This window comes from Trachurus trachurus, assembly GCF_905171665.1.
Source record: "Trachurus trachurus genome assembly, chromosome: 10".
Classification (NCBI taxonomy): domain Eukaryota; kingdom Metazoa; phylum Chordata; class Actinopteri; order Carangiformes; family Carangidae; genus Trachurus; species Trachurus trachurus.
Genome location: NC_139894.1, coordinates 15,659,863 through 15,681,102, shown reverse-complemented (window position 1 = coordinate 15,681,102; position 21,240 = coordinate 15,659,863). Strand labels below are relative to the sequence as shown.

The 21,240-nt window shown below is 42.3% G+C and overlaps 2 protein-coding genes across 3 annotated transcripts in view; both read right to left on the bottom strand.

Moving 5' to 3' along the window:
• Window positions 1–11,021, bottom strand: part of dlg3 (discs, large homolog 3) — an 85,978-nt gene extending 74,957 nt beyond the window's left edge. For both annotated transcript variants that reach the window (XM_083980440.1, XM_083980441.1), the window contains exons 1-2: window positions 10,783–11,021; window positions 9,645–9,776 (exon numbers count right to left, since the gene is read on the bottom strand). In XM_083980440.1, coding sequence (XP_083836566.1) covers window positions 9,645–9,776; window positions 10,783–10,798 — 148 coding nt within the window. In that variant the 5' untranslated portion in view covers window positions 10,799–11,021. The remainder of the gene's footprint in view (window positions 1–9,644; window positions 9,777–10,782) is intronic.
• Window positions 11,022–12,598: 1,577 nt separating this feature from the next.
• On the bottom strand, window positions 12,599–21,080 carry gdpd2 (glycerophosphodiester phosphodiesterase domain containing 2; the record flags this gene model as incomplete). The annotated part of the gene is made up of 15 exons (XM_083981214.1): window positions 12,599–12,708; window positions 13,666–13,694; window positions 13,797–13,879; window positions 14,052–14,199; window positions 14,873–15,021; window positions 15,108–15,314; window positions 15,403–15,562; window positions 17,092–17,234; window positions 18,163–18,308; window positions 19,217–19,307; window positions 19,412–19,510; window positions 19,605–19,664; window positions 19,899–19,992; window positions 20,171–20,274; window positions 20,994–21,080. The coding sequence occupies 15 exons, from the start codon at window positions 21,078–21,080 to the stop codon at window positions 12,635–12,637; spliced, it is 1,674 nt and encodes a 557-aa protein (XP_083837340.1). The 3' UTR covers window positions 12,599–12,634.
• Window positions 21,081–21,240: the final 160 nt, after the last annotated feature.

Below are 21,240 nucleotides of genomic sequence, written 5' to 3'. Positions count from 1 at the left end.
CCAGGAGAACAAAAGTGTAAGAATGGAGCATGTGACTCATCACTGTGTCTGAATACGGAGGAGTGGAGCCATGTGTGGGCAGAGGAGTTTGTTGCCCAGCTGACTAAAGAGCATCCTCACTTACACAAACTCTTATATACATACAGACACACACATCCAACCTGCCCAGCTAACATTATAAATTATTCTGCTCATAAAATCTCCACTGTGTACATGATCAAACCATAAACAGTGTAGTTTGCTAGACTAGAAAAAGGGCTGCATACAGTTGTAGTTCATTTACCATTCATGTCAATTCTCTGGTGAAAAACGGTTATGAATACGAACATAGTGTTTTGTTTATATTTTAAAATTATTGCTGTCACATCAAATAAGAAATACAATATAGTTTATGCAATCAACAAACAGTTTGGTTGCTAGACCTTTATTTTGACACTTAGCATTAGCAGGGAATTATGTAAACACATTTAGCTGACATCTTTTAAAGTTCTGTTTGCAAGCAGCTTGCCTATGTACACATCCGGCATACAAAGAGCAACATTAGCATTAATTCGGAGTCATGCCTCTGCCCACTTGACAAATGTTGGTCCAATTTGTGCTCTTATTTTCACTCTGGTTTGGGAATCTGGTTTTCAATCTGATCAATTCATCACTAAGTTCACCAGCTGGTCACTAACTTTGTCTGTCATTTGGTGTTGGGCAGATAATAGTGCTCGTCCAGCCACTGAAGCTGGGAACAGGGTTTTTGAGAAAGGAAAGTTGTAGACTGTAAAACAAAAATAATAAGCTGAAAGACAATATTAAGACAATATATAGTAGTGGGTGACAACTTTCATGTCTTTAAGTCATTTGGCCCATTGTTCATATAAAGATACTGATTATTTCAGCGTCAAATAAATCTTGAAGTTGTTGTGTCTGTTGAGTCGTGCAGGATCTGCTCTTCAGCTGCATCTCAGACACCTGGCTTGCTTTCACACAACCAACACTTCTAATTACATCGTTCATCTATTTCTGGCTGAAGTAACAAGACAGAGAAAAGTGCTCGATCAGGTCTTAATGTGTTTTAAGATCAGGATTCACAGTAACACAAAGTACTGAGATTTTTTGCTTTTTTTTTTTTTTTTTTTTACGTCTGTGATTTTCCAAAAAGATTTTCTGAACTGTTCCAAACCTCGCAGCCGACCACATAAATTCCTGGCCATGGAACAAAATACATATTCCAAGCCCAAAGTCTCTTTCACAGGACTTTACTCCCAGATCTCTTTTTGATGCCGGGACTATTTTGGGACAGACTGGTCAGAGCACTGAGCCTTTTTGTCACAGTCATAGGGGTTTTCCTGCACCTTCTCCCTATCCTACAAAGACCCTGCATGCATGCAGGGATCAGCCTGTTTGTGTGTGTTATAGGCCGCCTCTATTCAATTGGACTGGAGTCATCTTTGTATTGCCCGCCTGGGTGAATCATATAGAAAAACAAATGTGGTGCCTCTGGTTCTTTACATGGTGATGAGCAACCCACAGCTCACTACAATAACACATTCAGGGGGAAAAAAAGCCCACAATTTCAAGGCAGGGCAAACAATTCACCCCCCTTGTCACTGCCTCAATAAAATATTCCCCAGGCATTTATGGTCCTCTGTAATTTAACATGTGTTTGTCTGTATGTGTGACCCAGCTCCCTGTGAGCACGCACCCCACCATGCCCCCACTACCCCACCCTCCCCACTGCATATTTGTACACTGGAACAAAAGGGTGGATGCACAGTTAAGGCAACCTTTGTTCGTGACTGTGCAACCATGCAGACATCCAATCAAGTTGCCAGTGCAGAACCTTCCCACACTGCATCAAACACCTCTTTACTTCCCACAGTGCATCAAAGTCAGAGAGATCCCCCACAGACAAACACTGTACTGTGATGTTGGCAGATCAGCGTCTCCAAATTCGTTTGAACAGCAGTTTTTCAATCACAAAGCTTCTCACCTGATCACCATTTTTTTTTTTTTTTTTTTTTTTTAAACACACTCATCCATCCCTGCTCGTGACGTGAAGCTCTCCACTTAACGGCCCACCACCACAACAGCGACACAACAAAACCAGTTCACATGGCACCAAGCACACAAGGCAAACAAAACAGGGCAGGATAAGAGGATGAGTAATGTTTATACGGCACTGTATTCCTATTTGTCTTGTGAAGCACACGCTCCTCCACACTGCCTTTTCTGATGAGAACCACATGTTGAACAGAGGGTGAAGCCGCATTGGCCCCGCACCTGACCAGCACCGACCACAGGCCTCCTCCTCCTTCTTCTTCTTCTACATCTACTTTTACCCTCATACGCTCTGTGGATGAACCATAAAGCCAGGAGAGTGGAGAAATCGGCTTGGCGTAGCAGCCCACAGCACTTTATTTTCCTGTTCGCTTCTGGCTCGAACCTGATTGAACATTCTTTGTGAGGAATGTTTGGAATCCTGATTTGGAAAGATAATCCTCTCCGAGTCTCCCTCACTTAAACAAATAACAAAGTAGATTGCTTTAGTAATAGTTACTAGATTAAAAGTATGCCTAGCATCAAATTATTACACAAATACCAAATACAAATACAAATTAAAGCCGCAAGCGGCGATGGCGGGCCCTCGCTCGCCCATGCCACCGCGGGGCCTGAGGCACGCCGGGGCCGTGGCGCGGAGCAGAAATGGAGAAAAAACCCCGGAAGGAGGCCAAAAACGCAATGTTTCGTTCATCCACCAGGGGGCAGTCACCGCATGTGGTGTGGTGCGTTCAGGGGCGGCCCCTCATCACTCGTGTGAAGTTTGGAGTGAATCGGACAAAGCATGAGGGAGTTATGAGCAGTTAAAGGTTCGTCCACTAGGGGGCAGTAATGGGATGCGTGCAGGTGCGTTCAGGGTCAGTCCCTCATCACACATGTGAAGTTTCTTGGAAATCGGACATAGCATGAGGGAGTTATGAGCAGTTAAAGGTTCGTCCACTAGGGGGCAGTAATGGGATGCGTGCAGGTGTGTTCAGGGTCAGCCCCTGATCACACATGTGAAGTTTCGTGGAAATCGGACAAAGCATGAGGGAGTTATGAGCAGTTAAAGGTTCGTCCACTAGGGGCAGTAATGAGATGCATGCAGGTGTGTTCAGGGTCAGCCCCTGATCACACATGTGAAGTTTCGTGGAAATCGGACAAAGCATGAGGGAGTTATGAGCAGTTAAAGGTTCGTCCACTAGGGGCAGTAATGAGATGCGTGCAGGTGTGTTCAGGGTCAGCCCCTGATCACACATGTGAAGTTTCGTGGAAATCGGACAAAGCATGAGGGAGTTATGAGCAGTTAAAGGTTCGTCCACTAGGGGCAGTAATGAGATGCGTGCAGGTGTGTTCAGGGTCAGCCCCTGATAACACATGTGAAGTTTCGTGGAAATCGGACAAAGCATGAGGGAGTTATGAGCAGTTAAAGGTTCGTCCACTAGGGGCAGTAATGAGATGCGTGCAGGTGTGTTCAGGGTCAGTCCCTCATCACACGTGAAGTTTCGTGGAAATCGGACAATGTTGATGTAAAATATGGCACTTCCTGTTTCCACTAGGGGGTGACACGAGTGAGATCGCCTATGAGCATATGGAGACGTTGAGGTCGTGACCCTGGACCTGTGTACCAATTTTCATGATGATACGAGTTCAATAAAGCCATCAAAAAGCCAAACGTATTTACATGGCGAGGAATGGTCGCCACGTCACCACACGGACGCCATTACTCGTAGCTTCACAGTGTTCATGATGTAGCTTCACCACCTTAGTCTGCATGTTTTAGAAGTGGAATGAAGTTGATGGGGTGAACTATGTGCCATCTGTACACGTTAAGGTAAAACCTGGCCACTTCCTGTTACCACCGGGGGGCGCTATGAGTGACGTAGGAAATTAATATATCGGGACGTTCAGGGCGGAGCCGTCATCATGTCTAGCAAGTTTGAAGCTGATCGGATAAAGTATGTGGGCGTTAGAGCTGTTCGAAGGTGAAATGGCGAGCAAACGAAAAGTCGCCAAAATCCTCAAGGCCCCAGAAGCCACGCCCTTTGACCTAGAGACCTGCGGAGCACAACTTTTGATCAGAGTGGCATCTCGGTGGTCTCCAGCCAATTTGAAGTCAATCGGACAAAATCCCTAGGAGAAGATAGATCAAACAGGTCAAAAATTCAAATCAAAATGGCCGACTTCCTGTTGTGATTTCACCATGACATAAGAGGCTTTTTTGTGTGTCTTGCCATGTTCTATAAGCCCACCAAATTTCATGCGTCTAGGTGACACACAAAGGCGGGGCTGATGTTTTGAAATTTTCTAGGGGGCGCTATTTAGCCATTTGGCCACGCCCATTTCCAACGACTTTAAAATATCAAATTTTTCGCCAGTCCTGATGTGCATGCCAAAATTTACGCGTTTTGGGGCATGTTGAAGCCCCCAAAAATGCGATCCTTTTGAGAGAAAAAGAATGAAAGAAGAATAATAATTAAAGCCGCAAGCGGCTGTGACGGGCCCTCGTCCCACGCCACTCGGCGTCTCGCTCCCACGCCCCCCGGTCACCGCTACCCCCGGGGCGCTCTTCGAAACCCCCACGCGCCACCGGACGTGGGCGGCTGCGTCGAGGGCGGTCCCCTCATCGAACACGTGAAGTTTCGAGCAAATCGGACAATGTACGATGGAGTTACGGCAAGTTTACGGTTCGTCCACCAGGGGGCAGTAACGGGATGTGGGCTGTTGCGTTCGGGGGCGTCACCTCATCACACATGTGAAGTTTCGAGGAAATCGGACAATGTACGATGGAGTTACGGCAAGTTTACGGTTCGTCCACCAGGGGGCAGTAACGGGATGTGGGCCGTTGTGTTCAGGGTCGTGACCTCATCACACATGTGAAGTTTCGTGCGAATCGGACAATGTCGCTGCAAAATATGTCATTTCCTGTGTCCACAAGGGGGCGAGTTGAGCGAACTTGCATACGAGGCAATAGAGGTGTAGAGGGCGGGTGTCTGATCACGTACATAAATTTTTAAGCAGTTCGGACGAAGTACGTGGGAGATAGAGCAGCTCGTGTATGCATGGCGAGGCATCAGAAATGGCGGCGGCCACAGTGGCCACGCCCTTTGACCTACCGACCTGCAGAGCACAAGCTGTAATCAGGGCGGTCTGAGGATGATGTGTAGCGAATATGAAGCCGATCGGGCGAAACCCCTAGGAGGAGTTCGTTTCTGATGGACCGCAATACGTGGCGCCGCCACACGGGGGCAATTAGCCGTAGCCTCAAAGCGTTCGTAATGTAGCTTCACCGATTTGTTTCACATGTATCAGAAGTGGAACGAAGTTGCTGGGGTGAACTATGTAGGAGTTCGTCCAAATACGTCAAAATTTCAATCCAAAATGGCCGACTTCCGGTTGGGTTTAGGGCGTGGCTTCAAGAGGATTTTTTGTGTGTCCTCCCATTTTACATAAGCTCAGCAAATTCCATCCATGTAGGTGCAACGGTTTGTCGGGGCTGATCAATTCAAAATTTCTAGGGGGCGCTGTTGCGCCATTTTTCCCCGGATACTTTAATCATTGGCAAAATATCAAATTTTTCGCCAGACGTGATGCGTCTGCCAAATTTGGTGAGTTTTTGAATATGTTTAGGGGTCCAAATCTGCGATCGAAGTCGCGTAATAATAATAATAATAATAAACATTGCAATATCTGGGGTTTTTGCTGCCAGGTCTATGCAGTACTTGGTTACTTGCTTGCTTACTTGTTGTTACTCGTCGGCTGGCACGTTGACTAATGTGCATGTCGAATTACAATAGGGTCCTCCCTGGGACGTTGTCACAGGCTCGGGCCCTAATTAAAGCCGCAAGCGGCGATGGCGGCCCTCGCTGCCCATGCCACCGCGGGGCCTGAGGCACGCTGTGGCGCGGAGCAGAAATGGAGAAAAAACCTGGAAGGAGGCCAAAAATGCAATGTTTCGTTCATCCACCAGGGGGCAGTCACCGCATGTGGTCTGGTGCGTTCAGGGGCCGCCCCTCATCACTCGTGTGAAGTTTGGAGTGAATCGGACAAAGCATGAGGGAGTTATGAGCAGTTAAAGGTTCGTCCACTAGGGGGCAGTAATGAGATGCGTGTAGGTGTGTTCAGGGTCAGCCCCTCATCACACATGTGAAGTTTCGTGGAAATCGGACAAAGCATGAGGGAGTTATGAGCAGTTAAAGGTCCGTCCACTAGGGGGCAGTAATGGGATGCATGCAGGTGTGTTCAGGGTCAGCCCCTCATCACACATGTGAAGTTTCGTGGAAATCGGACAATGTTGATGCAAAAAATGGCACTTCCGGTTTCCACTAGGGGGCCACATGAGCGACACCCCTATCAGATGGAAGAGGTCTCCACCCTGGACCTGTCTATCAATTTTCATGATGATACGAGTTCATTAAAGCCATCAAAAAGCCAAACGTATTTTCATGGCGAGGAATTGATGGTAGCCACGCCCCCACAGGGACGCCATTACTCGTAGCTTCACAGTCTTCATAATGTAGCTTCACCAACTGGTTCTGCATGTTTTAGAAGTGGAATGAAGTTGATGGGGTCAACTATGTATTTTTAATGAATTTTAGTTCACTTCCTGTTACCACCGGGGGGCGCTATGAGTTACGTGGGAAGTTAATATATCGGGACGTTCAGGGCGGAGCCATCATCATGTCCAGCAAGTTTGAAGTTGATTGGATGAAGTATGTGGGCGTGAGAGCCACTCGTATGTACATGGCGAGCACGCCATAGTGTATTGAGCGCTGGCAGCCACGCCCTTTGACCTACGGACTCACGGAGCACAAGATAAGCTCAGCTAGGTCTGACGATGTTGTGTACCTAATTTCAACTTGATCGGGCGAACGCTGTGGGAGGAGTTCATTTTAGGCGGGAAAAATCAAAACCAAAATGGCCGACTTCCTGGTGACATTTCACCATGACATTAAGAGGCTTTTTTGTATATCTGGGTATGGTACATATGTGTACCGAATTTTGTTGGTCTACGCCAAAGTAAGTGAAATTGTCTATGGGACTTTTTAAAATTTGTAGGGGGCGCTATTTCGCCATGTCGCGTCGGACATGTGCGACCACCACATATATCGAATTTCGGATCAGGCCGGACGTCCGGGCAAAAGTTCACGCGTTTCCGAAGTCGGGAAAGGGGCCAAATTGGGGCATTTAGGTGACGGAATAATAAGAATAATAATAATAAAAAACAACGCGATTTCAATAGCCCCTCGGGCGAGTGCTACTCGCCGCTCGGGCCTAATAAACAGAGCAATTACAATAGGGCTTTCGCTGGGCGACTTGCAGTCGCCGCTCGGGCCCTAATAATTCATGTGCTCTGCAGAGGTATATACTAACTTATTGCAAATGTCTGATAAATAGTTGTCTGAACATAATCCAAAATAGTGCTATTACTGTAAGATATGGATGATGCCTGAGTGTTTTTATGGCTTGGCTCCTTCAGAGACAGGCAGAAGTTTAAGTCCCCTCAAAGCTGGAAGGACACCAGAGCACTGCTCAAGGACATTTTAGCAAGTTTAATTTTTAATCACGCTGAGAATGAGTCCTTGGTCAAGGTGAAAATGCTGATTAAACTAGTTCAAATTGTGAGCATAAAGATGTTATATAAAGATACTTCTTTGTTAAACAGTTGCTTTTTAGCTGACTAATTCAAAGAGTCAGCAAGTCTGGTTTATAAAGGCTGAGAGTCTACAGCCATGGTAGCAGCTCTGTGAGCTTGTACTCAGGCACAGCAGTGCTTTGAGTTAAATACTAACATCAGCACAGCGACATGCTGACAGGTCTGTGTGTAATGTTTTATCATGTTTCATAGCTACTAACATCTGCTGATTGTTTTACAATACAAAGCATCCTTATGGCTGATGGGAATGTAATTTGTTTCTGCAGGTATATGACCATAAAAAACAACGACAAAGTATTGGATGAATGAACGTTTTGATCTTGTGATGAAGCTACATGAAATGTAAGAGGATCAAGGGTCAGTTATTCAACCTGCGGAAGGTGTAAAAGGGAAAGTCAGGTGATACCCAAGATGATCAATAGTGCTCATCCTCTAAGGACCGTGAATATATTTAGAAAATGTTGTGCCAGTTGAGATATTTCACTCTGAATCCAGTTAGTGGAGTGACTGGCGGTTTAGTATGAGGGAAACAATAACAATACTTTCTAATGTTCTTGGTTTGGAGCGCAATGAGAGGAAGACCCTTCAACCTGAAAGATGGGATTCAAGCCTGTGATTACAACCATCTGTCCTACTGAAGTGCCCTTTATTAACACAGCAGCTAGCATGCGTCAAACTACAGCCTACAACGTGTGGCCCTTTGAGGACTGCACATGCCCGAATTAACCACTTTGTGGTTATTAGGAGTTAAAGGAAATGGAGAGTTCAGGCAGTTGCAAATCATACAATTTCCCAGAGATGGCTGATAAGAACGGTTAACTGGTTCAGTAACATCAGAGTTCACAGCCGAGCGGTGAGCACAAACCTGATTAAAGGTAATTGCCACATTGATGATCATGATCATGAAAAAAAACACCCAAATTTAAGGGAGCTTTTGAAATGGAGGAGCTCTTTTGTCCTCTTTAAGATGCATATAATCTTAATACCACACTATCTCTTGCTCTGTTGTTCTCTTCAATAAAACAACAACCATATTGTAGTTCTTCAACTGCACACTGAGCAGCCCTCCCCCCTCAGATCCCCAGCAGGGAAGCAGCAGTAGGTCAGCAGTAGCAACGGCAGACCCAAGGGCAAGCATCATTATAACATGGCTGTGGTAATTAGAAGCACCACTTAACCACTGATTAAACTGAGGTAACATGCTTTATCTGGACGTGAAGGTTCACACTGCCCCTTGCATGAGCCTTTAAAAAAAAAAACTAAAACACCAAACTTGTCATTGAGGTGTAGCCGGTTACTGTATGATGACTAACAGATAAACTTCAGATGAGTTGCAGCAGAAACTATGCACACTGCAGGATTAGTAGCAGTTTAGTCAGCAGCAGCTTCAGTAGATTACTGCTGCTTTCTGGTAGTGGTGAATCAGCTGTTTCAGTTTTTATGAGCAATGCTGTGTTGACATGAGGTCATGAAATATGTGTTGCAATAGAGGCCATTTTGTCAAAGGAAAGAGAAGAATAGTAATTTCACAGTGTGACACGTCTGAGGTTATAAAAACTCTAGACTATAGATAGACTGTGTTGTGTGCGAGTCTTTATTGGGATTTCATTACAATCTGAGTATGTTACCAAGGGAGGTATACAGCAAACCTTTGTGAGGAGAACTGAAAGGCCTCTTTCATAAGACCTAATTGGGAAACATTTAGACTCAGTTAACTTCCCACACAAATTAATACAACCTGACTCTGTCTACATCCTGTGTGTGCCGGCAGCCAATCACACAATAACAAAAGCAAAACACGCAAAACTTTCTTCCTCACTCAGAGGGAAAGGGGGTGTGCACAGGACAAGTTATTTAGAAAGTTCGCCCTGAGAGAACTTTGATGCAACTTCAGCTCTGTTTAAAAAAAAAAAAAACTCCCTCCTCCAAAAAACAAGCAGTTGTGCGTTGTTTTTCTTACCAAGTAGGGCTTGGAACAGCTGGCTCCCCAAGATGGCAGACACTTTACCCACGTTGGTCTTCAGGGTCTGCTCCTCCGGACTGGTCAGGTTGGCCTGGTACTGTCTGAGCAGCCCCACTGCCCGCTCTGTGTCTGCCCCCCAAAAAATAAAGATATATCTCAGGACAATAGTGGTAGAAAGTAAATGAAACTTTAGCAATGCCCTCAGTTGTAAATTGTTTTGGATTTAAGCGTCTGCCAAATTAGTAAAGATGTATATAATGCACTATTCATCACATTGCTCTTACAAAGCACCTAAAACAGCAACATCTGTTCCCACTGCTTTTATTTATGATTAAACTACGGATTATTTGAGATTTCAATAAAATGCCAGGAAAAAGGGGAAAATACCAATAAGTTGGTTCCCAGAGCCCTATAAATATCTTGTCTAGTTTAGTTGGCAACAATAGGGTTACGCAAATAAAATAGATAATCATATTTGAGGAGCTGGAACCAATTGATGCATCATATATCCCTGAGATTTAGAGAAAATAACAAAAGATAATCAAATGCAGCTCATGTAGAAATACAAGAGAGTAAACAAGAAAGAGTCACAGATATAAATGTTTGACTCTATGCAACGTATAGTAATGATTTGTATTCGTCTTGTAGCCAAATGCAGCACTGCTCTTATATTCTCCTGCACAGCACATTAAAGGTATTTTTCTCTTGCAACAGGACTGTGCAGCTGGTTGTTGAACCCGGTGGGTGGTGAGGAACACAGCACAGAGATGATGCACATCATGGAGGTAAATCTACTACTTCACAGTTTCCTACCTGTTCTTGTACATTCTGGTCTAAAGAGAGTTAAAAAAAAAAAAAAAAAAAAAAATCAGACACTGCTCAGTACACTGATGCCCGGAAGTTGCACAATTTCCACTTTTAGGATTTAATCTTTTTTTTTTTTTTTTTACTATAAGGACAAAAAAAAGGTGGTTCTCTAGGGATTATAACTGAGGTTAGTGGGTCAGTGAAAAGCTGTGAAAGTAATCTAATGTAGTAATGAGCTGGCATTAACCTAAAAACTTAACTTTAGCGGAGGGTTACTCTAAAACTTTGTCACGTTAGGGAGCTGAAGACGTAACTTAACGGTACTTACCATATTTATGAACCATGCTGTGGCCAACTCGAGAAAGTCATGAAGGTTACCGGTTATCGGAGTGTTTTTTCTCTTTTTTCTTTTTTATTAAGAAGAAAATAATTAGAGCAATAAAGCCGAATAATTACATAAGAGAGCAGAACTGTAGCTCCTTCTTCACAAACAAGTGGAGTGTTGAGTTTTGAATCCAGTCGCTGGACACTCCCCGTCTGTCTGTCTGAACTGTGGCTGCGGTCAGCAGCTCAGATCCACACCCACTCACTGAGCTCAGCTGTGACAAGAGCAGATTGTTTACTTCATGACAACTTTCCACAAGTTTTTTTTTTTTTTGCGGGGGGGTGGGGAGCAAAACGACCCCGGAGTGTGACATGTTAGCTACTCCTCCTCCTCCTCCTCCTCCACCTCCTCCTCCTACACACACGCGCGCGCCTCGCCTTCAACGACCCCTTGACGCAGCTTTGACCAATTAATATCATCTGTGCCACCTGCAGTTGTCTTACTGGTGCATGTTGCACAGCATCGTGTGTATTTACCAGGATGTCGGTGGAGCTGTCTGTCGTCCATGGTCAAAATATCTCCTCATCAGATTCAAGTCGTGTTTTTAGTTTTCTTCCTTTTTCTTTGCATTGTGTGCCATCTAGTGGTGCGTTGAGGTGGTGATGGGAAATCAGAGTTTAAAGGGATTTTTCACACAAGCCTTTGAGGAAATATCTAACTTTAGGCCTACTTGATGGTGTATGGCTCCAGAGGGAGCTGTTTTAATCCCGATAAACAAACTAGACTCTTGGTTATGTCAGTGTCTGCTTTGTATGGAGGTAGATTTGACTTAAAGTTGTGTGAAAAGGCTGTAGACCAGTGAGTAAATGTAAAATCTATATACTGTATATATATATAGATATATAGATATATATATATAAAATAAATAAAACACAGGCCTATCTTGTGGCAGAACATTTCTCAAAGATCATGCCCCAGATCTTGCAGGACATGAAGGGAGTATTATGCCAAATTAGTATATTCTAACCCAAATGAATTAGTTGCATTATGGGTAATGTAGGCCAAGTTTTCACCTAGTAGAGAGATGTGTGGAAGGTAAAGAGGATATGATCTCTCTTCTCCCCCCACCCTCTACTTTCCCTATTAAGATAAGATTTCTGCTTTTAGATGTTTTATTACCGAAAGTGCCTGGAACCCATCACAAAAAATATTCATACATTCTCTCATTGTATTATTGTTAAAATTGTAGTAAAATAGATTTGTACTTTTTTTTATTGGAACCCACAGGAACCCACCCAATAACATCTGGGGGTGTCTGAACAGCGCCTTGAGAACCATTACATCAAACAATCAATCTATTAACAAGAAAATAATTATTAGACTCATTGACAATGAAAATGATAATAATAGCCTACACATTAATCAATGGAAGCACTTTAATAAAGAACAAAGTACAATAAAAATAAAACAATGTAGAACTTCCCGCAGGATCCCAAAACACATCAGTAGTTCATACAGTAAATGTTGGGTTAAAATGTTAAATACACAAGGCACATCTTTACTGCTTTATGATGACACCATGAAATGCCTTAACAATGACACATTACCCCACCTACATCGTACATTGCAATGTTTCAATCAGATAAGAGCTTCATGTTTCAGTACCAACGGAACAAAGACCAAATCCTGATTTAAAGACAAGACAAGACAAAACAAAACAAAAAACCCACACAACTCTCATGGCTTTGTAATACAGTGCATGGAAATTCACATTACTTGTTTTTCGTCCTGATTCAAGTCCAAATGATGGTGGTAGTAGTGCAGACGAGGATGTATGGAGCTGGACACCATCAAGCTACCCAGTGGGTAAGAAGGGATACTGTTCTTTCTCGTTCCAGGCTGAAATATTGTTTCTTTGACTCTCTGTGTCTGTTTGGAGTCATAAGTCAAAAAAAGAAAGCAAATGAAGGGACCCATGTCATTAATCACATTTAAAACAGGCTTATAATCAAGTGTCTTGTTATGATTAATGAATAATTCCCTAATGATTTATACATGCTTATGAATGGTTGAGAAAAACAATTGGTTGGTCAGGTTGCAAAAAAATTGTTATCCCTTGACACATTTTTCTTCAGGACCACAGGAATAATCTTTATCATCAATACTGAAGTTTAAAATGTTATTAAGGTGTTATAAATTGAATCTAGCATGTAAATCCTTTTTTGCAACCTGACAACCCCAAATGTGTTTTTATTGATGGCTTAGCAAAACAACCTATATACCTTTAGTAAACAGTTGGAAAACAGTACCAAAATGTTGTGTAAAGTTACAGACAGTAATAATTTTGTCGTTCAAGTGATGTTATACAGTGATGAACTAAACCCCCAAATAAACAATAGCTTGGATTAATATGACCTCTTTTAAAAATGTTGTTAGTGGCCTTTATGAGGATTCCTGGATAGAAGTGGAAATTAGAGATTGACCAACATCAAATCATCACCGACCTATCACCCCGAGAACATGTGTGCAACACCCAGATGTGAACCATGTAAATCACAGTATGTAGTATATTTTAGTGTCATTATTGTTAATATATTAAGTAGAAGTGAGAGTTAGTAGGTTAGTTGATCAACAGAAAAATTAATCTGCAGCTATTTTCCAAATAAATTAAGTAATTTTTCACACAAAGTCCAAACTTTTTCTTTTTCTAGGTTTTCTGATAGTGAATGGATAATGTTCAGGTTTTGGACAGCAAATCTGAGATTAAAATTTTATGGACTAAATGATTTATCGATAATTGTGAAAATAAGCTGCAGAATAACAAGTAATTAAATTCATTAGTCGCAGACTCAGCTTTAAAATATTAAAAATCTAAACTGACAATACCTGCTCTGTGATACAAACAGTACGGTTTCCTGGTAGAAACAGTGATGTTGATGAGTCAGTCTATTCACCTTCATAGAGATTTTTATACAACAGACACTAAATGTGTACAGTAAATATCTGCTGAGCTTTACCTCTGGAAGATGTAGATACCAGCCATTATCAGAAGAGATAAAACATCCACTGAGATCCATATTTGTGTGTACGTGCTGTGTCCCTGAAATACACAGACACGCCCAAAGGCAATGACACGGTCAAGGTGTGTCACACAACACCTGCATGAACTTGTTGACTTTCAGAGCAATGTTTGATTGACAAGTATTTAGTGCTATGGTGGTAGCAAAGTGAACAGAAAAAGAAAGTGAAACAATAGCAACTTTATGGCTCACCATGACCCAGTCGGGCCGGTCCATGTCTTTTAGCAGATGGCAGGAGTTGGTGGTAACAGAACTGGCCCCAGCACACCACAGCAGAGAGAAGAGCCATCGCTCATTCACCACCCACAGGTTAACTGTAATATTGCTCCTGGTTAGGTTTCTGACAGATATAGACACAGAGAAAGGTAATGGATAATTTTAGTACAAAATATATTCTTAGTGAACAAAGAGACATAACAAGAATTTACATACATACAGATTTACATAAAACATAAATCTGTGGGAAGCAGAAGAGTAAATATGGTTGTATGCAGGTGTATACGTGACAACTGTGTGTATCTAGGTGTGCATATGCATGTCATTGTTGTATGTTATGTCTTTTCTTATTTTTTGAATATATAGACGTGGGTCATATATTCTCCCACATATAGAAAGTGATTAAAAAAACATTGTATGTGTATCTTATCTTATCTTATCTTATCTTATATAAATATAAATATGATGAATATAAATATGTAGAGAACCTGCATCATGATGCAAAGACAGCAGTCCATGTACAGTAAGTTCATTTGTTGCACTTGTTCAAAACATGTTGCTACACTTCTTTTCAGTCTTTGGTTTTTTAATGGTTGATTTGTTCATTTAAACACACAGGGATTGGGACATTATTTTGAATCACATTCCCTGGAAGCTGATCCCGTCTAACTATGTTCTGTGCCAGCACTGTGCCTCAGCATGCTATACACACACTATTTTAATTAACACGCTACTATGCCTCCTGGCACGACCGCTGAGATGATTTGGGCATATTTCTTTCATCTAAATGTTCTCACCTAATTTTATCTGTCTTCATCTTGCTGTATTTCACATTCAAGTGGTCTCCTCCTTTAGCAAGCATTTCTTCCTCATTGTCATAGACCTGGATGAAACCTGGAGCTGTCACGTTTACAATTGCTCTTTCCGCTGGAGGAAGCCACAGGATCTATAAAAAAGGAAAAAACAAAAATAAATGTGCTATCAAGAAATATCTTTATCAGTTTAATATAATTCTATTTAATTTAGACTAACCAGACTTGGGTCAATACCAGAACTCAAGATGGTGCTAACGGTGTCGTTTGTATCACTTTCCTGATCGGGACTATATAGGTCAAATATGACAGAGATGTTGTTTTGCTTGGCGAGGTTGAGAAGCTGAAGTAAGGAAGGTATTCTCTGATTTCTAGCTGTCTCCTTGTCCTCCTCTGAGAGCTGGGACACTGAACAGAAAGGGTCCGTCTGCAAAATTCAACAAACAGCATGTGGAATAACACTACTGGACATAAACCTTTGTGAGTAAGTGTTTAGACAAGATAATAACCCTCACCTTTACAAACCATTCACCTGCATTCAGGCGCTGCAGCTCCTCCCAGGTGAGGTTGGAACTGCTGGTGAAGCTTTCATGTGGAAACTTCTCTTTAACGTCCGTCGTTCTCAACAAAAACTCTGACTTGTTGTCATGCATTAAGAAGGGAACTCTGTCCTTACTGAATTAGAGAAACAGTGAAAGTTAGCACCCAAAAGTTGTATTCAGTCATTTATGATCATACTCATTGACCTCTGTGGTTTGAAATTTCAAAAATAGCAGCATTTTCTATATCAGTCGGTCTTTGTTTACCTCCTTTTCACCTTGTTTCTCTGCCATCATTAACTTTGCACATGTGCTGTGCAAGAAAGAAAAGCTTGACAGGTGTAGCAATAGAAATTATAGCTGCTGTGCAGCGATGGGTCGGGTCTGGGCTATTTCTTGGCAAATTCTGAGCAACAAACAGGAGAATAGGAAGACAGGACAGTTGACCTTAAAATGCTCATTTTACACCAGTTGAGGATTGAACCCACAACTTCTGGAACCAAAGACTGTTGTCTATTGCTCTGAACTAATGGGCAAGTGGCAGTTTCACAGTGGCTTCACAAATTGAGTAAGCCATCCACTGTGGTGCAGGCAGATTTGAAACCACTGTAAAAAGAAAAAACAGTTTTTGAGGTAAAATTCTGATATGTATTTGTCAAACATCATCTACTATGACTCTAAGATCTTGTACATTTGTTTAACAAAGACCACCTGGTATTTTGATGTGTTATCATCAATTCCCTTGTTGGGTCTTGAACCCACAACCTCTGACACCAAGAACCAGCTCCTAACTCACTACTGCCTGGTAGTGAGACCTGTTGTGTAGCTTCATTTATCGACTCAGGGGGTCAATGCCCGGGCAGCTGTTGTCAAGGCAGATTTCAAAAATGTCAAAATGTCACAAATTGTGTTTCTAAACAAAAATCTGATAATACATAAATTGCATCTAGACAGCATGGAAATGTTGGTGATTAGTTTTTAACGATAAGTGTTTTGCTTCACAAGAGAAAATCTGATGTTTAAAAATGCCACTCTTACATTGACTGCAGTTGTTCCCATGAGAGCAGAATTCAAAATGTTCTCAAAAATTCAGTTTTTGAGATAAAATTCTGATATTTGTCGAACTTCATCAACCACGACTCCAAAATATTGTCAATTTTTTTCAGGAAGATTGAAAATGTATTTAGCAATAATTGGATGGTATATGTTTACAGTGCTGTTTATAGTCAAACATTTTCATGCACTGTAGGCTCAATTTTTGATAAATCAAAAATCAGAGAAACGAGTTTTGTGGAGGACGGTCTGGAGATGCTCTCTAGCAAGTTTGGTGACAATTGAGCAAACATTGTGGGAGGAGATACATTTTAAAAGTTTAACAGTTATTGAAAACAACAGAGTGATGGACTTCATAATTTGTAATAAGTTTAAGTGGACAAAAGTTTCAGCAGTATTGGGGCTACATTTTGGTGAAAGTTGCAAAACTGTAGCATGTACCGTTGGTTTGGTAGGAATTTGGGAGTTGAGTAAATGTGGCATGGGACTGGACCTTTGTGCAAAGTTTGATGAGTTTTATAGGGCTGTTGCAATCTTGTGTGCTACCACTTCAAATGCTGTTATCGTTAGCTGCTAAAAAGCCTTTCAAACATGAAGCCACTCTCACTGTACCTGAGCTGCACGTCCGTCTCAAAGGCTTTCGCACCGCATGCGATGCTCTTGTTGAACGACATCATGGTGTTCTCTGGGGCCAGCTGTACACAGTGAGGACAGATGGGTGAGACACACTCATGTGCTTGAACTCTTACACTACCCTAATGCTGTGTGAACACACAACCCTATACAATGTGTTTAACTGAGCTTAGTGGTGGTGACCCAGGAGCAAAGCAAACAGGGCAGCAGCACAGCATATGGGGCCCTCACATGATCAGAAATATGTTCACACCTGAGCCAGGGGTAAAACATTGCAAATCAGTGAACAGAACATAACACACTATATGTTGTTGCATGTGACAGGAGATAATGACATTTACATGGAGTATATGAGTCCCCTTTTCTGTTTTTTTTTTGGCGTTTTTGCCTTTATTCGATAGCACACAGTATAGATAGACAGGAAAGGGGGAGGCAGAGAGAGGGGGAATGACATGCAGGAAAGGTCTGCCCGACGCGGGATTCGAACTGGGGACGCCTGCATTGAGGACTGTAGCCTCTACATGGGACGGCCGCCCTTACCACTGCGCCACGCACCGCCCGAGTCCCTTTTTCTGTTTGCATGGTTTCAATTTACAGAGATAGTTTGACGTTTAGGGAAATACACTTAGTGGCTTTCTTGGTGAGAGTTATATGAGAGACTGACACTTTTATATCTCTCCATAAGATATTAATCTATAGCCCGAAGACACGTATCTTGGCGCAAAGAATAAAAGTAGGGATGTGTTTCTACGATAAAAACATTCTCTAGTCTAATGCTTAAGCTTATGGTTGTGTGTGTGTGTGTGTGTGTGTGTGTGTGTGTGTGTGTGTGTGCTGTCTATATGTGATCTTACTTGAACTGCTCAGCATGCTTTTTAATTGCCCCTCGGGGATAAATAGTTTTATTAAAAGTTTTTTGAATTGAATTGAATTAAATTAAGTTTATCACCTACATGAAAACATGTCAAAAACATAAGAGTAAAAAGGACAAACACTAAACAACACTGTGAGAGATGGACCATGTATGAGTCTCCATGTAAGGATGCTCACCATCGGTGCACCTCTGTGGCCAATGAGCTTTGGTTTCTTGGGTAACTCACTCCACTCTATCAGACAAGGAGAGCGAATGAACAGGGGACACAGGTAGATGACTGCCGACACCACTACAAAGGCCACGGCGATAAGGACCTTAGACCCTGCGGAGAACAAGAGTCAGATGAGAAGACAAACCCCTGAAGCTGTTTGCACATCCATCAGTTTGAACAGAGACCTGCGCAGCAGCGTGAGTAAATAGTGGGTGTTACTGATGCAGTGGTGGTTACATAAATATTTCACCTTTCATATACTTGTTGTGTGTTTGTACTCATTTCCCTTGCAGGCACCCACATTTGACTATTAGTATATTTCTGTACATTGTTCATGTAACATGCAAATTACTGTAGTCATTCTCAGTGAAGTTTGAATGTGGGTTTCATGAATAAAACACTTCCTTATTACACAGTAAGGAAAATACCTTTAGCCCATGATACATGACATCAATTAATGTAAACCAGTGGTAGTCTACTTTAAAGGTATAGTTCAACATTTTGGCAAATTGGTCCATCGCCATAATCCCTGTAGTTTTAGGAGTAGGTTTGTTACCTTTAATTGTCAGTGCAAACTATTTTTAGAACGGCGGAGCAGAGCTGCGAAAATAGCTTGCACCCACAAACCTACTCCTAAAACTATAGGGATTATGGCAATGGGCCACTTTGCCAAAATGTTGAACTATCCCTTTAAGATTACAACGTTAATAAGATTAACATATCATTGGAATAGCTACATTCTGCTTAACACAAGACTGGATGAATGAATGGATGGATGGATGGATGGATGGAAGTTAAGGAAGGATGCATGGGTGGGTTTCAGTGCTATCTGATCCAGATAGTTCATCTACCTTGAAGCAGCTTTCCTGGTCAAAGACAAATTAACCTTATTTTTGCATAATAAACTACAGTGTTTTTGCAAAGCAGTGATAACGTTTATGTCAGGTGAAACACTGTGTCTCTATGCAGTGTTGTAATTGCTTGTGAGCCGTGACTCAACAGTCATGCCAGACACATACCAGTCTTGGCTCTGTGGAATCGCTGGAAGACACACGGGCTGAGCAGCGTCAAAGCTCCAACGGCACCAAACTGCAAGAAAGGAGCTGTGGCCTGCCAAGAGGCCGCCACAGGGCACATCAAAAACACAGGTGAGCTCAGAATACTTTTCACAGTGGATTTCAGCCATTGACAAAATGTTCAAAATGTGACCGTACCTCAAGCGACAGAGGGACAGTTGGCCATTCTTTTGACCACTGGAGGGTAATCCCAGTGACCCCACAAGCGATGAATATTACACCAAGAATCAGTAAGATCTGTACAGAGAAAAAGCAATTATGACATTCAGAAATGTTACTAACCTGAATATATATAACTGGAAAAAGCTGGGAAGGTATATGTTTACAACACCTTGTGCAGCCAGTGTAGGTCCAGCTGTTCTCCTATGGCCACTTGGAACAGTGCAAAGAGCTGAAATCAATTGTGCAAATTATAAAACATGAAACTGCATCAATGGCCTCTTACTCTGTGGTTTAGGGATGATGTTTACACACTTCAAACCTAAGCTAAACAATGGCTATTCTATGTTTTTCGTGTAGCAGCATTACCCATTCCCTCGCCAGTAATTAATCACTCCCATGGACAATTAGCTTTAACATCTTCCTACTACAATCCAACGCCACAACATCAACGGTGCATTCTCACCAGCAGCAGGACGCAGTAGCTGGTTACCACCGCAGAGATGATGATCGCCACCATGAACCAGTTCACCCATCGCTTCAGTTTTTGGAAGCCATGCCTGATAATAGAACAAAAGAGGGCAACACAAGGTTAGCAGAGTAGAGGTCATCAATAAAGAAAGAAAAGAAAGGGAAAGAAAAGAGAGGATTCTGGGCTTTTGTGACGGATTCAATGTGGGCCGTGTGTGTGCATGCATGTGTGTGTGTGTGTGTGTGTGGATGTTTGCGGATACTCACCAGTTAACATCCTCGCGGTCATTAAAAGTTATCAGACAAATGTACAGCCAGCAGAGAGAAAGTAGGGAGACCAAAGAGACAATTGAGAACCAGCAGCATGCATGCTAAAAGAAAAAGAACAGGTGGACTATTATTTGTTTGGATTATAGAAGCAATGATAATGACCATTTATGTGCTTGTCTGTGAGGAAGTGAAAGTCAGAGTCTGTGTATGTGTTTGTGAAATGCAGATGGATTATATTGTTAAGGCAGATGGAACAATTCCAACATTTTTTCACAGCTGGTTTTGCACCTTGCATGGTACCCTGATGGTTGAACACAAACAGCACACCTCAGGTTTCCAGTTTATTATTTCGGAGCAAAATTATAGACTGCCACCATCCTCCCCTCCACCGCACCCCACTTCATAATCCTGTTCTACTCCGTAACAAGCCTGTTAGGACCTGTGAGTTGACTTATTTTACTTGGCACACAAATGCATTTTCGGCATTTTAATCATCACTTCATTTCCAGGGCTCTTTTTTTCCTACTACTGTAGAAGTACATCAGTAGAGTTATCCACTTCATGTTTTAAATGCATATAAAAGACAGGATTCGTGTCACAGGGTCACTCATTGGCAAATATTTTATATTTCTAAATTCAGTGCAGAGGAATGTTAATCCCTGCCTACAATCATTTGTAAAGGTTCAGTGCTCAGGGGAAGTCTACATGAGAACCTGACAACTGAAATCACACATCACAGCTCAATCCAGAGAAAAGATGAGAACATCTAAATCAACACACTAATGGCCATTTAGAAACAGCTAAGGATCAAAATACTTACTGTTTTGTTACGTCTACTGGGGGTCCTCCAGTGGCAGCTATACAAGCCCCTGCTGCAAACTCTGCAACAGCTATTTTCTTTAGACATCACTTCTCTTTCATTCACAGCATAGAGAGGACAGATCCTGTTCTGTGCAATCCGGACACCTGATGCACGCAGGCTGAAGAAGGGAGGAGGGAGTCGGGCTTTTTCTCTGGATGCCGAGGAGAGGCCCGATTTCATTCACTTCACTGGACCTATGAGAGCA